Source organism: Periplaneta americana, chromosome 1, assembly GCF_040183065.1.
Source record: "Periplaneta americana isolate PAMFEO1 chromosome 1, P.americana_PAMFEO1_priV1, whole genome shotgun sequence".
Lineage (NCBI taxonomy): Eukaryota > Metazoa > Arthropoda > Insecta > Blattodea > Blattidae > Periplaneta > Periplaneta americana.
In genome coordinates, this window is record NC_091117.1 from 176161710 (window position 1) to 176184566 (window position 22857).

Sequence of the window (22857 nt, forward strand, 5' to 3'; positions counted from 1 at the left end):
CAATGTGATTGGTTGCTGGAAATAAGAGCCACGGGACTATAGATATGTCTGAGTGCATCTTTTCAGCAGAAATGAAGTAAATTTCTACAATGGATGTCAAATGAGCAATTGGCAGAATAGAAAAGATTTACCCTATATGGATCAGGAAAAGCTACTGTGAATGCACAGCAATGAAATGATGCTCTAAAGTTAAATGAAATTTTCGAACAGATTTTGTAAGTACGTAACATAAACCCCATCAAAAGAATCCAAAACACATGCTTGTTCCACTGTGCAAACAACATAAATAAAACAGAATACAAGATACGAGAATAATGTCTTATCAAAATGGTTCTTTTGCTGATTATTCACACAAATGACAAATAATTACAATTTACAAGAAGGCCAGCCGTGGATTCAAAAAGACTGAATTCTGAATTGATAATTTTATTTTGTAGTGTTAGTATATTCGTAAATCTATTATCCTCAGCAGCTGCATGGTGGCCATGTGTGTCAGTAGATGTGTAAAGTGTGCAAAGATGATGAATTTTTAATGATGATAAATATCTTAGCATAGAATTCCCTGAAAAACAATATAAAGCTCAAGATCATGTTTTGTAGATCTATGGTAAATAAAGGAATTCTATCATTGAATGAGACTGCTCTAGAAAACATTTACAAGTTGTTTCTCGCCTAAGTGAAAATTCAACTATACTAGCAATCATTCTAATGTATCCTATCAAAGGATGCAATGAATTCATTTTTCTGATGTTTTACATCAGAAATGGAGTATTTTTAACTTTTATTTTCTATCTATCGAAGAAAACTACGGTAAGGGGTTCTATATCTTTTAAGAGATTTTTAACACTCACTTGTCAACAATTGGCATTCATACAGTCCTCTCTGTAGATTGAAAACTCAAAAAAGTTTCATATCCATGGTTCAAGAATTAAAGCAGAAAATCAATAACCCGAATTTAAAAGAGAACTTACAAATTAAACCAAACCCCTTAACTCTATTAAATATAGAATATAATCTAAATTTAACAGAAGAAATACTGAAATCAGAAGTAAGCACTGAAATAATGAAACAATTGTGTTTAGAGACAATTAATATTAGGTACCCTCCACAAAACTGGCTTCATTTATACACTGACGGATCCTTGATCTCCAAAGAACAAGGTGCCGGTGCAGGTGTTACGTGCTGTCTCTTCTCACTTTATAGATCTCTTGGATATGGAACAAGTTTGGATAGAGAAATCGTTGCAATAAGTGAAAGTCTCAGGAATCTTCTATTTCACATCAATAATTTAAGAATGCAGTTATATTGTCAGACTCCAAAGCAGCTATTCTATCAATAGTCTCTAAAACACACACCTTCATCTCAAACAGCAGAAATAACTAAAATGCTCTCTCAATTAATATCATTCAATAAGAGAATTGTATTCCAATGGATACCATCCCATTGTGGAATCCTGGGAAACGAGAATGCGGATGCTTTAGCAAAGAAGGGCAGCACTGCTACTTACAGACCTGTTACTAAATCTACGTATTATTAAATATACATACTTAGACTTCAACAAACAAAATTTGATAACACAATCCCAAGGGAAAAAATGGAACTCTCTGCATCATAATCCACAGTTAATTCCCGATTTACCACGAAAATCGTCTGTAGCTGCATTTAGATTGACAACAGGCCGTGATTGTTTGGCCAAACACCTGCATAGAATTGGAATATATCAGTCTCCTAACTGCCCATTGTGCAACTCAAACCAAGAAATGGATTCGGAACACCTCAAAATCTGTGCTTCAGCGGCTGACCATGATAATATCTTTGAAAAATATTGGAGTGCAAGAGGTCAAATGACTTTATTGTCAAACGCCTGGCATTAGAAAACAACAACACTCACTTGTCAATGGGCTGGCATTCTACGTTGCCATAGTCCACATACTGCACTTTGACTTCTGGCTGGCCTGAGTTCTCGATGTCCACAGCAATGATAACTGCCCTGTACCACTGTTCATCTTCAGTATAGCAAGCACAGCATGGCTGTCCTGCAACCACACAAATATTCACGCATTCAGTTTTATTGCATGGAATAATTGGTACTATAAAGCCTGTTCATTGCATTTCTATATCATCACTGAATGACTTCTGTGACATAAAAAAATCATAAACAGAAATCATCCCTGCAGGAGTAAAAACTAGTGCTCAGGGAGTTATCCAACCAAACACAATTAACACATATTTAACAAAGATCATCATCATATCCCTCACGTATTAGACCCTACGGGATGTTACGGGTCTCATGCCAGCGCTTGCATGGTTCCCAATTTCCTGCTTCCTCTTGGTACATAAGTAAGAATCTGTTTAGGCCATCTTGTGCGATCCATCCTTTCGACATGTTTTTTCCACTGAAGTCGATATTGTTGAACAAAATTAACTATAGGAACCATTTTTAGTTCCTGCAATATGTCCACATTTTTACGGTGTTCCAGCAAAGAGCATCCTGCTGTTCGTCTCATGAACCTCATTTCAGCTGTCGTCAGCCTTTGCTCATCTGCTTTTCTGATTGTCCATGCCTCGCTACCGTAAGTGAGGACCGGTCGAGCTAGTGTTTTATATACCTTTAGCCTTGTATGTTTCTGAACATGGGATGATTTGAAGACGGTGTTAATTACACCAGTGATTTTTATAAATTTAGATATTTTGTTTGACATATCTTCTTCATATCTTTGACTGTGTTCGTGAAGGATATGATAAACATAATTATTAAAAACAAAGTGGGTTAAAGACACTTAAGGATAAATTAACTGGAAGAAATACAATTTCAATTTTAACAATTTAACTTGTACAAATACTTTACATAAATACACATTAAATAATAATAATAATAATAATAATAATAATAATAATAATAATAATAATAATAATAATAATACTAAACTGCCCCCCATTGAGGGTAGCCCTTAAGGACTCAGTATATCCTCAAAAAATTATTATACATATGTAAACATAGATATTAAATTTTAAAGAAGGGAAACAAAGAAAAGGCGTGAAAAATTACAATTGCTATTAATGTGGCACCATGTGATTAATTAGGATTTGGCAGGATTTTTTTAACACAATTATCACAATGTCATCCCTCAGAGATGTTGGCAGAGCAAATTGCCGTCGAAATTCTTCGAAAAAAGCTGGTATAGTCCCTCGAGCACCTATGAGCAAGCCGAATACCTCAACGTGAATTAAGGCATATTTCAGCTAGAAATAGTTGACTGTAGGCTTATAGATAGATTTCTTCTCAAGGTGGACCTCGGCTGACTGATGACATTCTACTTCAAATTTAAAAATTAAATTCCTAATGGTATATTTGAATTTGCTGACATTACAATAATGTTAACTTAGGTATTTTTCAATTATTTTATTATTTTGTTAATAAGAGCAAGAAGAACTTGTTGCAATGTACTAATAAGAGACAAAAGTATAGACATCAGAGTATCTATTTTATTCATAAATTTATTTATCAGTTCCTCATTATGATTAGTAGCTGGGGAGATCAATATTTCTTTACACAAATCAAAACTTTCTCGGGTTTCCAGCCAGCTAACAAGTTGGTGATCCACCCGTTTTGAGGATGTTCATCTTCCTCGTCTTCAGGGTTGACTGGTTATTAGGGGGATATCTTGCTTCTTATTTATAGTCACCTGAGGAGCTAGGCGCTGATTGGCTTTCTGTGTTCCATGCATTGTGGAACACGGCCGATGTGTTGCCTTGTGTTGTGTGGGGTGGCTGACTGATCACAGGTCTCTCGGTAGGCCTGGCGGACATGTTCTCCTATGTCCTCCATTGATGATGGGTGACTGTCTGGGTGTAGAGAATTTTTATCACCGTTGTCCATGCAGTGCTAAGTTGGAGACCTGAGTCCCGATTCAGGTTACCGCTTTTTTTTTTTTTTTTTTAAGTATCTTCTGCAATAGTTTATGTTTCTGCTTGCAACTTTTTGTTTCACCAATCCCCACATGTATTCAATATGACTAAGGTCACAATAATATTGCAACGCTTATATGACTGTGTTCGTGAAGGATATGGTCAGCTTTATTTCTTTTCACAATTTCCAACAATTCTGCCTTCTTCATATCTTCGTCGAAGGTTATATCATTTAATCGCAGCCAATGTTGAATTCCTGCTTCTTTGTCTGCAGTACACAGAGGGTTTATTTTCTTAGACTGTATGATATTTTGCATTGCTGCAATGCAATTGGGAGGTAAATTACTTATCAGTTTTTCTAGAAACCATTTCTGAAAGTTGGTGTTACTCATTTCATCGTGATAATCACCTGTTTTACTTTTACGCATTTCATTGTGATAATCACCTGTTTTACTTTTACTCATTTCATCGTGATAATCACCTGTTTTACTTTTCGACTTGAAAATAGCAGTGTAACAATGGAGATATCTTCGCTTTGCGAGCATTTGTATAACAGTAGAATGTGAATATATCCATGTTTCGTCTAAATGCACAAAAAAAGAGAGAGAGAGAGAGGGGGGGAGGGAGAGAGGACGGGAGGGTGAGAGAGGGCGAGGGAGGGAGGGGAGGGATATATATATATATATATATATATATGGCTGCAAAAGGGTATCTGTTGGATACAGGAGAGAGAGCCATTAATCCTTCCCATTAAAGGCTTTAAGGAACCAACCTGGACAAATACCCAATGTCCCATCCCTACCTTCCCGTGGTGCAGCTGTTAGTAAGCATAATTTTACGAGCTGAACTAAAGGGAGGGGCTACTCATCCATCAGCACTGGTCAGCTTGATGAGTTAATGACTGAATGTGGTATAATTTTCCTCTATCCAATACCTAATTCCCTCTTTACCCTTTCCTATCCAGTCTTCGACCCCAACGGCATTAGAGCATTCGAGGCCTAGGGGTTCATTTCCCTTTCCTTTCTCCTCTTTCTACTTTTCTGTTCCTAGTGCTGACCTGCTATGGCACTAAAATCGTCCTCCAGTGGCTTAAGGAGGAAAAGCTGCTGATCAACAAGATCTCCCAGCTAGGTCCAATGGACCCGTCGACCAACAGCAGGTGTGGTCCTCCAGACATTCTGGGGATTGTGTGTGAATGAAGTAGCTACCAAAACGTTAAAATATGGTGTTCACTTAAATCGGCTACAACTTGCCATTTAACTCCAACTGCATAGAATTGGAATATATCAGTCCCCTAACTGCCCATTGTGCAACTCAAACCAAGAAATGGATTCGGAACACCTCAAAATCTGTGCTTCAGTGGCTGGTCATGATAATATCTTTGAAAAATATTGGAGTGCAAGAGGTCAAATGACTTTATTGTCAAACGCCTGGCATTAGAAAACAACAACATATATATATATATATATATCCAGGGATAGAAATGAATTACCGAAGCTAAGAAGGAACTGGGTTTTGGTTGTTATATCTTACAGGGGCACAAATCGAATGGTCTGAGAATATGAACATTTTTATAATTCTTACTTATTTACTGGCAAGGAAAATATTTGTAAACTTTCAGTCTGGCTAAAGTATTACTGTTCCTGCAATTGAGTTTACCATGGAACTGGCAGAAATAATATTACTCCGTATTTTAATAAGAGTTTAAATGCTTCTGATAAATATATCTGGAGCCATTTAAATTGATCTTGGTTGGAAGTGCTAATACAATACAATTACAAGTAGTTTTCAGGAAAACTCACAATATGCTAAGTACATACCTACATAAGGCTTCTTGATCAATGGTTGAGATCGTGCTTCATTTTGTATATCCTGTGTCAAGTTTTCAAATTTCTCCTTTATTTCAAAAAGCTGTAACAAAAAAAACTATTTGTGAATATGATATACAACAAAACACTTGCTCTGTAATGCAGCAAATGCAGCATACATTACCTCAGAGTTCTCCTCCTTGCATGGATGTATTATAAGCTCGGTGGCAGATAAGATGGCAGTCACTTCGACACTGAAAGACTCGCAGTTTGGCAACTCCAGAGATTTGTAATGCACATAGTTACTGTCAGCCTGCAACACATAATGTACAGTATCTGATATGTGTACACATAATACATTCACTACTCCTTAATTTGTACAAGTGCTTGCTGCTAAGAGTGATAACTGAAATAGTATAAACTGAAGTATTAGTATTAGTAATAGTAGCAGCAGCAGCAATAGTGGTAAATGTTGAAGTTAGTAGTGGTAGTGTTCGTGGTGGTCATGGAGTCTGACAGTGGTGATGATAGTATTGGTAGTAGAAGTAGCAGTAACAATGGCAGGAGGGTGGCGGCAGCAGCAGCAGCAGTAGTAGTAGTAGTAGTAGTAGAAGTAGTAGTAGTATTAGTAGTAGTATTTGGTCTATGGCGAGTCCTTGGCATCAACCCCTTAGATTTGATTACCCCCTTTGATTTGATTACCTGGTTGGGTTTTTCCGAGGTTTCCCTCACCGAAAAGGCAAATGCCGGGTAATATTTTGGCGAATCCTCGGACCTCATCTCATCTCACTACATCTCGCCAAAATGTAAAAAAAATGTAAACAAATGTAGAAAATTACTAAATTGTAAAATTATAAAAATTTGTAAAAATTGTAATTGTAATATTGTAAAATGTTGACGGTGGTGGTGGTGGTGGTGGTGGTGGTAGTAGTAGTAGTAGTAGTAGTAGTAGTAGTGTTCATGGTTTCTGACAGTGGTGGTAGTAGTAGTAGTAGTAGTAGTAGTGTTCATGGTGGTCATGGTTTCTGACAGTGGTGGTGGTGGTGGTGGTAGTAGTAGTAGTAGTAGTGTTCATGGTGGTCATGGTTTCTGACAGTGGTGGTAGTAGTAGTAGTAGTGTTCATAGTGGTCATGGTTTCTGACAGTGGTAGTAGTAGTAGTAGTAGTAGTAGTAGTGTTCATGGTGGTAATGGTTTCTGACAGTGGTGGTGGTGGTAGTAGTAGTAGTAGTGTTCATGGTGGTCATGGTTTCTGACGGTGGTGGTGGTAGTAGTAGTAGTAGTGTTCATGGTGGTCATGGTTTCTGACAGTGGTGGTGGTGGTGGTAGTAGTAGTGTTCATGGTGGTCATGGTTTCTGACAGTGGTGGTGGTGGTAGTAGTAGTAGTAGTGTTCATGGTGGTCATGGTTTCTGACAGTGGTGGTGGTAGTAGTAGTAGTAGTAGTGTTCATGGTGGTCATGATTTCTGACAGTGGTGGTGGTAGTAGTAGTAGTAGTAGTAGTAGTAGTGGTGTTCATGGTGGTCATGGTTTCTGACAGTGGTGGTAGTAGTAGTAGTAGTAGTAGTAGTGTTCATGGTGGTCATGGTTTCTGACAGTGGTGGTAGTAGTAGTAGTAGTAGTGTTCATGGTGGTCATGGTTTCTGACAGTGGTGGTAGTAGTAGTAGTAGTGTTCAAAGTGGTCATGGTTTCTGACAGTGGTGGTAGTAGTAGTAGTGTTCATGGTGGTCATGGTTTCTGACAGTGGTGGTGGTGGTGGTGGTAGTAGTAGTAGTAGTAGTGTTCATGGTGGTCATGGTTTCTGACAGTGGTGGTGGTGGTAGTAGTAGTAGTGTTCATGGTGGTCATGGTTTCTGACAGTGGTGGTGGTAGTAGTAGTAGTAGTAGTGTTCATGGTGGTCATGGTTTCTGACAGTGGTGGTGGTGGTAGTAGTAGTGTTCATGGTGGTCATGGTTTCTGACAGTGGTGGTAGTAGTAATAGTAGTGTTCATGGTGGTCATGGTTTCTGACAGTGGTGGTGGTGGTACTAGTAGTAGTAGTAGTGTTCATGGTGGTCATGGTTTCTGACAGTGGTGATAGTAGTAGTAGTGTTCATGGTGGTCATGGTTTCTGACAGTGGTGGTAGTAGTAGTAGTAGTAGTGTTCATGGTGGTCATGGTTTCTGACAGTGGTGGTAGTGGTAGTAGTAGTAGTAGTAGTAGCAGCAGCAGCAGCAGTACAGGAACAGCACTTGTGGGAGGGTGGCAGCAGTGGTGGTGATGGTGGTGGTGGTGGGAGTAGTAGTAGTAGTAGTAGTAGTAGTAGTAACCTGTGTCAAATCTAAAGCAGTTTAACCTCGAGAAGTTTCTTTGCTCCAACATTCAGAGTACTAACGTAGTTTCGTGCAGTGCTGTCATCATCAAGCAATATAATTAATCACTCTAACAACCTCAGATTAAATACAGAATTTCGATATCACTCTTTTCACGCATCATGAGAGTAACTTTACAAAGGGAGCCAGGTTATTGTTCGTCATGTAGGATCTGCAGAAACAAGTCAGGTTTCCTACTACAAAGCAAATGAATATTTAGGAACTTAGGTTCAATTTAACTTTCAATTTTCATTAGAACATGACAGCTCATAAATTAAAAAATTGAAGTGGAATAGTTTTATTAATTATCTAGAAAAAAGCTACATATCAGTCACAGATAATGCGAGGTATCATTTGGTCAATGTAAGTAAAATTCCAGTAACATTCTCCAGAAAAGAAGATGCACGGTGAAGACGAAAATGATAGCACTGTTTTGCCACTCCACTCAAGTAAATATATGTACACAGTTTAGTTACTGAATGCTAATTTATTCCTCTACGACTATAATGTGCCCGCTTTTAGTGCTGTAGCTCCTAGTAATTTGGTATGCTGCTTCTACATTCACTCAGACGCAATAAGGATTAGATATGACACTATATAGCAGTAATCATATAGAAGTAGGAGCAGCAGTAACAGTAGTAGAAGTAGAAGCATTAGTAAGAAAAAAGGTAAATTAATATAACAAAATTTGTGAAGATATTGCATTTGTTAAATAATGCTTTTAATTCAAATACACAGTAAAAGTATGCACAAGGTGAGAGTTTATAATACAATGACGATTTCAACAAACATGCAGTCCATTAAGTGAGAAGCTCTGAGCTGAGAATGGTTCTTGTTTAGCTTATATTCCTTAAAGATTCCGAACAGAATGCATATATCCTCAGAACATGTTACTGCAAAGAATTAATTTTGCTACTCACATAATTCCCCTGTATTGTATTACACCTTATATAAACCATAAGGAAAGCAAGATTTTGAAGAATAAGCTCGCGAATTTATAAAAAAAAAATTATCAAGCAACTTCAACTGACCTTAGGCTGTTCTTCCTCTTGGTCTATTAAATCGCTCCATTTCATAGTTATGTTTACATCTCCGGATGGAATGAAAATCTGAGTGTCATTATTTTCTTCTTTCTTGTCAGTAGAGTCTTCCTCCTCAATCTCCTTGTCAGTAGGGTCTTCCTCCTCAATCTCCTTGTCAGTAGGGTCTTCCTCCTCAATCTGTTCTTGATCCTCAATAATGACGCTTGCTTCATCATCGACTGTGCCTTGGTCAGAGTTAGGCAACATGGTGCAAGTGGTATATATTGCGAACTGCATGCGCACAAGCAATTCTGCAATGTCTATGTTGCCAGGACCAATTAAATCAATCTATAATAATTCAAAGACAGAGATTCTAAATAAAACCTACAAGAAGAATGACGCATGCACGCACACTCCTGGTGGAATGGGACTAACTAGAGTCCTTTTGAAAGATGAATCAGGGAAGAGTTTAACATAAAAGTCTATTATCACTGTGGTCGTAGCAGTTGAGTTGCACGAAATGCTCAGTAACCTAACATGTCGCAGAGAGACGTTGGTGGTTGTACATTTCCTCTTTCCTGCTCTAGTCTTGTTTTAAACTTTTTCTACTGTCACTGAAAGCATGCTGCCATGTCTTTCTGTGGGGGAGGATTAAATACATGTTCTACCAGGTGTGTCGAACAACTAGAGAAGACATGAAACAAAGAATCAGAGAAGCCTGTGGGTCTCTCAGCTGTGTTGAAGTGCAATCACGGATGATAGGAGGTGATCAGAACATTGTTAAGCACAGGGTGGCGTTCATTTTGAACACTTACTATGAAGAGTGTACATACATTAACAACATATAGCATTTCTCAGAAGATACTATTTTTTGTTGTTTTGTGAGTAAACAATAAAAGTTAGAGAAAAAAAGTTTCAGTAAAAGTTGTTTCTTTTTAAAAGTAGTTTCCAATGGTACCTTCAATGACCCATGTTCTCATTTGAAATTTCGAAGTTGACCATAGGTAGCGCAACTTCTGGCTTGATGCGAGAAATGGCACTATCACCAATCGATTCTTTACATAGGTTCTGGTTATTAAAATTTTTTATTAACACCCAATATCATATAGGTTTCGAGAAAAAAGGCTGTTACGGGTGGTCTGAAACACTCGATATATATACAGGGTGTTTCAAAAATACAGGGCATAATTTCACGTATGTATTCCCCATATGTAGATAATACAAAAAGTTCATTACAACACGTGTCCGGATATGCTTGGTTTCCGAGTTATAGCCTTCAAAACAATGATATTCACCGGAACGGTTTTCTTCCCGCAGGTAGTTTCTTTTACAGCAGATGTTCAAAATTTCCACCTCCTGCTTCAATACAGGCCTCACATCGATGTCTCATGGCCCTGCGAACACGATCCCAAATTCCAAGAGTATTGCGTATTTCCTCACAACCTGTCACAATTAGATTCCGAAGAGATTCCATGTCAGGCATCGGAGACGATTTTAAATCGCCTCACAAGTAGATGTCGATAGGATTGAAATCAGGTGAGCGTGGAGACGAAGCAATTGGGCCACCTCTACCTATCCATCGATCAGGGTACCTCTCCTGGTACAAATGACGAGCCAGCGCAGCATTGCCGTCCACCTTACCGTACATGAAGTGCACTTCTGCCAGCTTCTGATTTGAGTACTTGTCGCACAGTTCAACACTCAATGTACCCTTCGCCTCGGAATTAACTCTTTTTAATATCTTCTGTCACGGCACCTATCTGCGGGAAGAAGAACGTTCCGGTGAATATCACTGTTTTGAAGGCGATAACTCTGAAACCAACATTTCCGGACACATGTTATAATGAACTTTTTGTATTGTCTACATATGGGGAATGCATACCTGAAATTATGCCCTCTATTTTTGAAACACCCTGTATATATATATATATGAGAGCACTCATGGCCATATTTTATCATAAGCCGTTTAGTTTCCGTCACATAATATAAATCTATAATGTGAGACATAACCGGCCATACTTTTCTAAAGAAGACATGCTACAATTTTTTATTATGCTGGTTGTTGTATGATGTTCATGCATGGATGTGATATGTAAGACCTGATGATGAAATCTATCATATTTCCCTTAGCCACGTATTGTCCATTAATAATTACATGATAATAATTCACTTACCACAAGTGGTTGACCAATTTTGGGCTCTTCCTTTACTGTAACATGACACTGTTTTTCTACAATTGTCGTATGAATGAAGTCTAATGTTGATGTCGTCCATTTACCATCTTCTGATGCCTGAAATCAAATTCAAAAGTGAAAAGCAATTATATAACTATCTATTTCAAATGGAAACTTTAAAACCAATTTTCTTTCAAGTTTTACTACTTTATTGTCCTCAATAATCTGGTGATGTGTGCTTGCGTCTGGATCCAAGTATCAAAAATTGAAATTGGTTGTGAACGAACAAAAAATCCAAAGTAAGAATCCTTCCTCAATGTAGAGAAGCCGAAGATAATACACATATCATACTAAGTTTGTGGCATACGAAAGAAACTTGGATATTTCACTGATTAATGTTAAACACAAAATTCTCAAATCTGTTATTGTATCATCTGTCTACAGTTAACATTTTTCGGAATGGGAAAAGTCCCGCTTTTTCTCGATCTCAAAAAATGGCTGTACTTGTGAGTATTCTACTGAATACTAGAGACAGACTACAACATTCAATCGCGATTGTCTCTGAGCATCATGTATTATCGATTCTTCGTACAAATATCGATATGGCGATGTTAGTGTCCCGACCGATATGTTCTAGTATCCGTGATGTAGTATGTAAAAACCAAAATTTTAGCAAGTTAATGTGTTGAATTTTTCAATGTAATGTTGAAAGAGTCCAAATTCTTGAACAAATCACAGCTCCTGTAAATATAATATTCACTGTGAATCTACTGCAGCAGAAAAAAAAAATGACTGTGCATCAACTTCAGCAGAACTTTCAACATAATATCTGTATGTGAAAAAAGGTACGTAAAAATGACTATGCTCTGATGAAAATAAAATACAAGTAGTTTAGTAGTAGGTAGGCTACTTCAGTTTAATAATTAAACTTTAATTAATTAATAATGTTGAGATTTTTTCTTTCTTTTTTTTTTTCTCCCGTTTTTTTTACAAACTGTCCCATGTTTTAGTGAGGTATTTTTTTAAATGTCTCGGTTTTCAAATAAAATAAAATGGGAACCCTATTCTAGTGACCAACCTCTGATGGTGCTCTCTAGTATTGACTACTGTATTTACTCGTATAATACATATGTACGCACCCCAATTTTTGACAGTAATATGTATGGAAAAAATTGCCACATAATGTACACATTCCATTTTCAATTGCTACCTATAGTAATATACAATCGTGATGTTGAATCATAGATTCTCCTTAATATTTGTCTCTCAAATATTATTCAGTGTTGATACGTATGTCAGACTGCATTACAACCTTGGTCTTGCTTCTATACATTAACACCGGCATGACTAATGTTTCATAAATTCTGATTTTAGATTTGTGTAAAAGGAGCTTTGATTTAAAATATTTTGCCAATCTGAAAAAAAAACAAGAAATTAGCACTTTGCACTCACCATAGTAGTAGGTAGGCTACTTCAGTTTAATAATTAAACTTTAATTAATTAATAATGTTGAGATTTTTTCTTTCTTTTTTTTTTTCTCCCGTTTTTTTTACAAACTGTCCCATGTTTTAGTGAGGTATTTTTTTAAATGTCTCGGTTTTCAAATAAAATAAAATGGGAACCCTATTCTAGTGACCAACCTCTGATGGTGCTCTCTAGTATTGACTACTGTATTTACTCGTATAATACATATGTACGCACCCCAATTTTTGACAGTAATATGTATGGAAAAAATTGCCACATAATGTACACATTCCATTTTCAATTGCTACCTATAGTAATATACAATCGTGATGTTGAATCATAGATTCTCCTTAATATTTGTCTCTCAAATATTATTCAGTGTTGATACGTATGTCAGACTGCATTACAACCTTGGTCTTGCTTCTATACATTAACACCGGCATGACTAATGTTTCATAAATTCTGATTTTAGATTTGTGTAAAAGGAGCTTTGATTTAAAATATTTTGCCAATCTGAAAAAAAAACAAGAAATTAGCACTTTGCACTCACCAATTTATTTCTTCTCTTAGATCACTGTTTTAATTTATGATAGAGCCTAGGTATGTGAATCTCTGCACGCTTTGAAACTTGTAATTCTGAATATGAATGTATTTATCTGATGCATTATGATTTTTCTTGCATTTGTTACTATGTATTGTGTGTTTTCTTTATTTACTTTTAGACCCATTTTTCCTGCAGAATGTTTCAATGTTACAAATGCTTTCTCTACATTGTTTTCTGTTCTCCCTATTGTGACTCCCATTGCAGCCAACACAAATCGGAAAAATTATTTTCCACAAATGTTTCCTGTATACTTGTATTTCATCAGCCTACACTTCCAACTTACAAATGACATTCATGCTGTTATGTCCCACAAAAATAATAATAATAATAATAATAATAATAATAATAATATTATTAGTAACTTACTTGTAATTTGCAAATATTTTCCTACAAATAAAAGAAAGCCAATATTTTTAGTATGTGTTATTTTAAAAGCATATTTAAGTGTGTATAATAATATTAAGAAGCAAGGTAAATAAAAATGTGATGTAGTAATGATATGGATCTTATGTTTACTTAGAAAATTGCTCACATAATTTTCACACTGTGACTTCTATGGTGGCTCAGTGTTAGTGTGTTGGGCTTATAAGCCAAGGAGCCTCAGTTAAAATCTTGCTCTACCCTGAATTTATGATTTGTGTTGGGTAAGTCCGTGGTCCTGGCAACACAGATATTTCCTCCAGGTACTCTGGTTCCCCTGTACCATCCAAGAATTTTCCATCATCATCCATTATGAGTGTAAAATAGATCCATTGCCTATGGTGCATTCTAGATAGTCTATGGCAAAGCAAGTGGTCTGTACTTCTCAGCACAAATGACAATTCACATTATATTCGATAACACATTGTTTCAGGATAGGTTCAACAGAAGCAGAATAATTTTTATATGAATTAAATACTATTATAGTCACAATCATGCCATGGTATGAAAGAAAAATTTCACAACCTCAAGCGGGAATCGAACCTGCGACTTCCTGGTCTCCGGTCAGGCGTATGAAAGGATAATTCCGAGCCTTTGGTGTGAGACGAACTCGATAGCTCAGTGGTAGAGCACCTGACCGGAGACCAGGAAGTCGCAGGTTCGATTCCCGCTCGAGGTTGTGAAATTTTTCTTTCATACCATGGCATGATTGTGACTATAATAGTATTTAATTCATTAATATGTCACATCAACGGACGTATATACGTCACCCAAACATCGTAAGATGAAGATTACATTTGTAAAGTTTCTTTCCAGCCATAAGCAGTGCTGACTAAGATCAGACGCTATGGACAGTACTCTATAACAGAGTCGCCAGTATGAAAGGATAATTCCGAGCCTTTGGTATGAGACGAACTCGAAAGCTCAGTGGTAGAGCGCCTGACCGGAGACCAGGAAGTCGCAGGTTCGATTCCCGCTCGAGGTTGTGAAATTTTTCTTTCATACCGTGGCATGATTGTGACTATAATAGTATTTAATTCATTAATATGTCACATCAACAGATGTATATACGTCACCCAAACATCGTAAGATGAAGATTAAATTTTTATATGACATTGGATAGAGATTAGAACATCCAACAAATGGAAGCAATGCATTGTAATCTAGAAATAAATTATTTACTACGCTGCATTGCTTAGGAAATGCAGCTGATAATACGGTACTGTAGGCATGCATCAGATATCAAAGGCTTCAAAGTTCTTTCAGTGGCAATGACAATAAATGAAATAAAATTCCCAGCAGATTGGCATCAAAACACTGACGCCAGTGCCAGTTTACCAGTAGTTCATGTTGCACCTGTCCTTAGAAACTGCAGCCTATTTCAAAGAATGGAAAAAGGTTAGAATAATAATGGCGTGAACTAAATCAGCTGTTTCCTTAATGCGTCACTTTTAACTTTTCACAATAATGTACAAATTTTTTAAGTTGCTCTGTGAAATAGAAGTATAAAATCTACTTTAAAAGAATTTTTATTAACTTGTAACTCGTAAATTATTACTCTATACTTATGTGGAATAGGCTCCTAGACATACGAACTGAATGAAGGTAGTCTCACTACTGCATTTACAACTTTTCGCAATCTTATAACAATGTGTAATCTTTCTTATATCAGAAGGCACAGGATATAGTAACATGTTGCATACTTACAGGTTTGATTCCATCAAGCTGGCATTTGTAACACTGTATTGGAATGTGACCCATGTACACATTTTTGCGCATCTCTGATGCTTTGCATTCTTCTACATTACCATAATCCACAAACAGAACCTTGACTGTTCGGTCATCATTAACCTGAACAACAAACATGCACACAATATCAGTTTCTAGAAATAACTCACAACTGAACAAAGAAGAAAGTTCTTTTGTCGTTATTAGAAACTACATAATTTGTCATCTAAACACAAAGTCTGAGAAAATGTAAATCTTGATATATTTCCTATTTGTTGTCTAATAAACACGAAAATAATACTGGATTTATTATGACACTGTTTTCCAAATGCAAGGTAAAAAAGAGAGAACAACTTTTCATGATTTATTAAATCTACATACTTAGACTTCAACCAACAAAATTTGATAACACAATCTCAAGGGAAAAAATGGAACTCTCTGCATCATAATTCATAATTAATTCCCGATTTACCACGCAAATTGTCTGTAGCTGCATTTAGATTGGCAACAGGCCATGACTGCCAAGCACCTGTATACAATTGGAATATATCAGTCCCCTAACTGCCCATTGTGCAATTCAAATCAAGAAATGGATTCGAAACACCTCAAAATCTGTGCTTCAGTGCTGACCATGACAATATCTTTGAAAAATACTGGAGTGCAAGAGGTCAAATGGCTTTATTGTCAAGTGCCTGGCATTGGAAAACAACAACAACAACTTTTCATGAATGCTGAAAATAACAAAGTTAAAGAAAAAGTTGTTGTTGTTGTTTTCTAATGCCAGGCGTTTGACAATAAAGTCACTTGACCTCTTGCACTACAATATTTTTCAAGGATATTATCATGACCAGCCTCTGAAGCACAGATTTTGAGGTGTTCCGAATCCATTTCTTGTTAAAGAAAAAGTACTCCACTGTTTAAACAAAACTATGTTTCCTTTGTTATGAAAATGAATAATGGATCAATATTTCCATTGTAGATAGACTGTAACATCCAGTTACAAAAGTTAACTCTTGCATTAGGCCTAAACATTTGAATTATTAAGTCCCTGTAAAACTGATCTTTGTGAAATTCTGTTAACTTAGAACTCAATTCTAATCTCACATGCGTATCCTCAAGGTTTTCTTAGGTCAAGGATCTCTTAGCATAGGTTCGGTTAGGCTAGGTTATGGAGGGGTCTTTATGGAGTCTTAAAGGCCTCCTGCATGTCAGCCTAAAAGGCTTATTGTGCATCCCCATTGGAATGGACACTAGCATTGTCTTCCAAAATCTGTTCCTTTCTCTTAGCATAAAATTTCTTATTTAATAATGAGCCAGTTTCACGACACTTTCTGAACTGTATTACAATACACTACACTTATGATAAAGTCTCCGAAACTTGTGAATGCACACTTTTCTTGTGATTTCTTCTTTAAGACTACATTTCAAAGAGAAAAATATGTTGTTCGAAAGAACATTCAATCATTTCTAAGATACAAAATGTACAAGCTGAAAACACAGTATTACCTAAGAAACCACACCATTTCTTATTAGAAGTGAAAGTGCACATTTGTTTCTCTTTACTGGCTTTAAGGAAGAGGTCTGTAACCACAGATTTAAGCTGTAAGCTGCTTCCTAGTTTATGCGTTAAAAAAGTGTGGGAATCATAAAAATTGGAAAGGTGTCACCTTTGCCTAGCACTGCATTTCATATGAATTGTGAGACCTCAACTGTGAATAATTTGTGGTGTTTCAATCATGGAATGTGAAAGTTTGAAATGTTTTGGACACAGTATGCTTTTTGTTCATCCTATGGAATATCAGTAGCAGAAGTAAATCACAACAGAAAGTAATGACAGCAGTATGTATGATGTGCTGCTTTTACATAAATCCCTGGGGATGGAGCTAGATGATTCCAGAACTTTGTAAAGTTTCCATTTAATCACTTTGTTGAAAGACCCAAAAAATACATTATATAAAATATATAAAATCATAATTATTTTTTCAAAACAATTTCTTTTGAAGCAAATATAACAGATTCCGATAGTTATGGCAGCATAACAACAGTGGCCAGGAGCAGAGCGCTTATGATCTTCATTTAATGGGTAGGAATGAGTTAGGATAGAAAGTTTTATATGAAAATAATGAGTATACATATATTCGTATACTGCAAAACTGAATATCACAATAGTTCAACTGACCTCAACTACTTTACCACGGTACCACATCTTGTCAGAATGGTATTGTACTATGCATAGCTGCCCAGGGAACCAGTACAAGTCGTGAGGTTTTGCCTGTGAGGCTTTGAAACGCGAGTGGAGAGCATTTCCAATAACAGTAAGTGTGTCAGCACCTGCAACAGAACAATACACAATGTAAAACTTACCACATATACTCGAATAATTCCCGCATATTTTTTTGCAAAAATTGGCAGCTGAAAATTGGAGTGCAGGTATTATTTGTGGTAAGATTGGTACCCTGACCTCAAAGCGATAAAGTGCATTGTGCGTGGCAGCATGGGTTAGTAGGTGCAGTGAGTTCAGTAGGTGTTAATCATGCCTTCACGAAGTTCGTGTTATAGATCTCTCACTGCGAAAGAAAAACTGCATAGGTATTATTGAAGAAATAGAACGAGTTGGTAACTGCACAGCAGGAAAGAAATACAGTGTAGATGAAAGCTGCATACGTGATTGACATAAGAATAAAACGTGACTTGAACAGACCAGTGTTAATCACAAGGCATTTAGAGAGCAAAAAGCCAAGTTTCCAGAAATCGAAAAAATTAAAAAAATACATTATGGTTTATTTAATGATGCTCGCAACTGCCGAGGTTATATCAGTTTTGTCAGTGTGCCGGAATTATGTCCCGCAGGAGTTCTTTTACAATACAGTAAATCTACTAACATGAGCCTGTCGCATTTAAGCACACTTAAATGCCATCGACCTGGGCTGGGATCGAACTCGCAACTTCGAGCACATAAGGCCAGTGCTATACCGACTGCGCTACCGAGGTTTTGTGTTTATATAGGTGAGAAAAGACAATTCGGTTGTGCCGATTCAAGTGAAATGTGTCAACATGACCAATATAGTAAATACATAATGCAACAATTTTCCTTTGTAATAATAATAAATAAAAAAAAAAAAAATTCATGATTTCTTTCCATAAAATTAGGGTGCAGGGATTATTCGAGTACATACAGTATGTGTATATATATATATATATATATAGCTGCTTTGGTAGCTCACTGACTTATGATGACCGCGGACCCTGCTTCAAATCCCAGTGATGTGATGGCAGAGATGTATTTGTGGTGGATAAAGTTAAAGCTTCCCAAATGTTTTTCTCGGGTTCTCCATTTCCCTATATCATTCCACTGTCACTCTCCATTTTAATAGTCGTCTTTATTTCAATAGTGTCTACCCAAAACTGCGCAGCATGATGTAGTACTGTAACTGGCAGATGGTATCAGTCTTGAGGAGGCATAGTATGTTCTCGGAGAGGTTACAGGCACACTATGGTTGAGTTCTGGGATTTCCGTTTCTCTGCTTTGCAAAGGTAAGAGGAGTTGCGGTAGGACCTGGGCTGTACTTGAGCATGGGTTCTACTTCTGTTTGGACTGATTAATTACTTGGGGGTCTGTTTCATAAAAGACCATTTGTGGCCCAAGTGTGTAAGTGTGGCATGACTTTTCCACTCCATGCAACCTTATTTATATACACTCGACATTACTTACTTTTCTCAGTATCATGCAGGTAGACATAGCACTCATCGTCCACATATGTGGGCGTGGCAAGGAACTTGGTCTTGATCATGGGCACAGGAGGAAGCCATTCGGAGATTGAGGGGGACAAAATGTTAGGCTCTGAAGCAGCCTCATCTTCAATGTCACTGAAGCTCTCGTCACAGCTCACCTCTGGCACCATTTCGCTACTCTCAGTCTTCGAACTGCCTTCCACCTGATGAGAACAAATATTATATACCTGCATTATAATCAAAGGATAATATTATTTTATTGGATGCTTATCTGCTAAATAATACGTCTTTCTTAGATTAATATGCTACTAAGATTGAAAAATGATATATTTGAAAAATTATTTTAAAAATTTCTTTTCTGCTGTTGTGATTCTTGATTTATCTCGTAAAAAATGTCAATTAGTTCATATAATTATCATTAAACAAACCCTTTTTTCTATCATATAACCAAACTACTCACTGTAGAAAAATGAAAATAATGCCTAAAGTTAAATGTATGCAAATAATATTCAATTATAGAATTTAAAATGGTAAGGGCAGCCTTAAATCAGCACACAGAGGTACAGTGGAAAGAAGTTGAAAAGTCATACCTGGGCAGATAGCTGCAGCCAGTCTGACACACTATTTTTGTTTGCTTCTGCACTTTGCTCATCCAGTTCCTTCAGCACCTGGACTGAAGGAATACTCTGAACTTCATATTCCCTGTGAACAGATTGAGTATGTCAGTCTAATATATAAGCTCTGCAATGCTTCAATATTATCTTCAGGGACAATGATGACCTGGACGCCCACTAAAACATCTTCTGGACCTTGTCCAGCTGTAATTGAAAACAGGTAAACAATGGCCTAAATTGGTGTTTGGAATATTATGATGATATTACAAACCAATCTCGAAGAAAGAATATATTTTTCTCTACTTATATTAAAATTAATTTAGTATTGACATTATTTGTGCAGGTAAGAGAAGTGAATATTTTCTGGCAAATAAAGTAAGAGCAAGAACAGTATTATATTACAGAGTATTTTGAACTAACGGAGGTAGAGGATCAAGGACAGGCCAAAATGTTGCATGAGAGCAAATCAAATCAGCCATGATTGCAAGATTTAGTTAATTACTTATTCTGGTAGAGTACAGATGTCACATCAATGCTGCATATGAATAGTAGAATTACTTTTACTGTTAAAGATCCACCGAGTTAGCTCTGTGGTAGCGCGTCTGCCTCCAGACTAGCTAGCCTGGGTTCGATTTCTGGCAGGATCAGAAATTTTCATGCAAAATTTCTACCTTCGGACTAGGAGAGATAGCAGTGCACAACTTCTAATCACTAAATTGTACACCAATATGCCTGGGTTAAATTCCAATTCTCTCCGCAGTGCATATGAAGAGAAGGCATATGTCACTGTTGAAAGTGATTCGTCCGTCGGATGGGGACATTAAGCCTGGTGCTATTCGACAGGAGTAGGCTATGTACCAACACAAGGTTTCCCCCTTTTCACCTTCACCATCATGCTCACCCATTCCCTACATTACACTTACACGAACACTTAAACGTACACTCATCTTAGTACATGACATAAATCTTCACAGATACACATCATGCATAACGTGGCCCACTGAAGTGGTATGCAACTTGAAAATGGGTCGCAGTTCTACCATCTATCTGCAGTATGCAGAACCCGAATCACGCAAGTGAAGTGGAGAGAGAGAAAGTTTCTCTCTCTCTCTCTCTCTGTCTTAATAAAGTACAGTAAAACCTCGATAAGACGCACCTGCTTATTACGCTATCCCGTGTAATACGCTTTTTTTGTCCGGTCCCTGCACATTTCATATATAACACCTTTATAAAATACCCCGTTTGTTGCACTCAAGTCCCGCATAATACGCTGTTTTTGTGGAATATTTTCGATGTAATTTTCAGCAATGTATTGTAACAGTAATGAAACATCTTGGTCACTGAACTCACTGGTGTCATTAACCTGAAAAGTATTGGTATTCGACCCTTTACCTGCACATTTAAACCTTTATACTTCATACCTTAGAAAACCCCACCCTCTTGTTACGCTCTCTTATTAGACTCTTTACCTGCGCGCTTAAAGCCTACATACAGTTACAATACCTCACCCTCTTGCTAACCCTCTCTTTCAAACAACATTCCTCACTTGGCCGTAATAAAATTCTGGAAATTTTTGCTGGGCAGTTTGTTGTCCTTCAGTGTATTGAAGTGTCTGTGAATGTGATTACAATGAGTGTTAAACGAAAAGCGCTTTCTGTGTTGGAAAAATTGGAAATCTTACGAAAGTACGATGAGAACAGTACTCTTACTCAGAAATAACTCTCTGATTCATTAGGAATCCCATCATCTATATTAAGAACGATAATAAAAAATCGCGACTCAATCACTACAGTTGCGACGTCGTCGGGAGGATATAATCGCTGGAAACTGAAGTGTGGTAAACATGAGGACTTGGAGAACACACACACTGCAAATAACTATAAATTACTTTTTTCCGAAAGAATTAAGTACAGTACATATTGTAAATGTCTTTGACGTACAGTACAGTAATTACATAATGGAGTAAAACTATATTACCTTTCATGGATCATGTATTTCAATAAAGAAAAATGCTAATAGATATGTATATAAGTCAAAATTAGTATACACGCCTAATGCGCGGTTTACACCCGGTCCCTTGAACAGCGTCTTATCGGGGTTTTACTGTAGTAATATTAGTGGTTATACTGTTGAATAGTGCAAAAATTATAGCGATGAGGAAATCTAACGAATGCCCTGCTTGTAACAGTAATAAGCTAATAACGCAGTGATTACACCAATAGGACGTAAAAAACCAGTACATAAACAAGTGGCGCATAACATTTTCATTGTTACAAGTATTTCAAAGAAGAGAATGGTAAGGGGAACTCATTCTTACCTCATACCGTTACTGCAACAGGTCTTCCTAGGACTATTGTGAAAAGAATTATTAACGTGGACATCAGTAATTATTGGGGGTAGGGGAAGAAGTGATGAGAACACAACAGTTCGTGAATTTCATAACAATGACGATTTTACCCATAACATAAATCAGCCATGGCGAAAATGTGACTTGCGAGCACATTGTGGCTCGCAATGATAGCTGTGCATTTCTCTTGCTTCCTACCTCCCCCAACCCCCACCCTCTCACTCACTGGAGTCAAACTCCGTTGCATGTGTATTTGTCTCTGACCTACAAGTGGCGTATCGTCTCAATGTCTCTCTCGAAACCATGTATCTCTACAAAAACGAAAGTTTCAAGTAGGATGGGAGGACGCATTTTTTTGCTGCCAATATGATGAGAATATTAAATGTATGATTTGTTCACAAGTATTACGAGGAAAACGGTTGTATAACATAAAACGGCATTATACTGCTAGTTACTGATGAAACATTAAAAGGTTAAGTGTTATTATTATTATTATTATTAATATCCGAAGCTTCGTTCTTTTGCTTGCTATGTTGAAGCCATGTTCGCTACAACTTACGTTTGTGAAAAATTATTTTCAACAATGGAAATAATAAAAACCAAATTTAGATCACAACTGAAAGACAAATACATTCTTGATCAACTACGACTGGCAGTGACATAATTCCTGACTTTGAAACTCTA

At 36.9% G+C, this 22857-nt stretch overlaps 1 protein-coding gene across 4 annotated transcripts in view; it reads right to left on the reverse strand.

The window, feature by feature from the left end:
- Positions 1 to 22857, reverse strand: part of qin — a 256680-nt gene that overhangs the window by 5335 nt on the left and 228488 nt on the right. For all 4 annotated transcript variants that reach the window (XM_069832744.1, XM_069832733.1, XM_069832725.1 and 1 more), the window contains 9 exons: positions 19803 to 19914; positions 19193 to 19415; positions 17660 to 17811; positions 15460 to 15603; positions 11265 to 11381; positions 9100 to 9438; positions 5902 to 6030; positions 5730 to 5820; positions 1892 to 2036 (listed from right to left, as the gene is read on the reverse strand). In XM_069832744.1, coding sequence (XP_069688845.1) covers positions 1892 to 2036; positions 5730 to 5820; positions 5902 to 6030; positions 9100 to 9438; positions 11265 to 11381; positions 15460 to 15603; positions 17660 to 17811; positions 19193 to 19415; positions 19803 to 19914 — 1452 coding nt within the window. The remainder of the gene's footprint in view (positions 1 to 1891; positions 2037 to 5729; positions 5821 to 5901; positions 6031 to 9099; positions 9439 to 11264; positions 11382 to 15459; positions 15604 to 17659; positions 17812 to 19192; positions 19416 to 19802; positions 19915 to 22857) is intronic.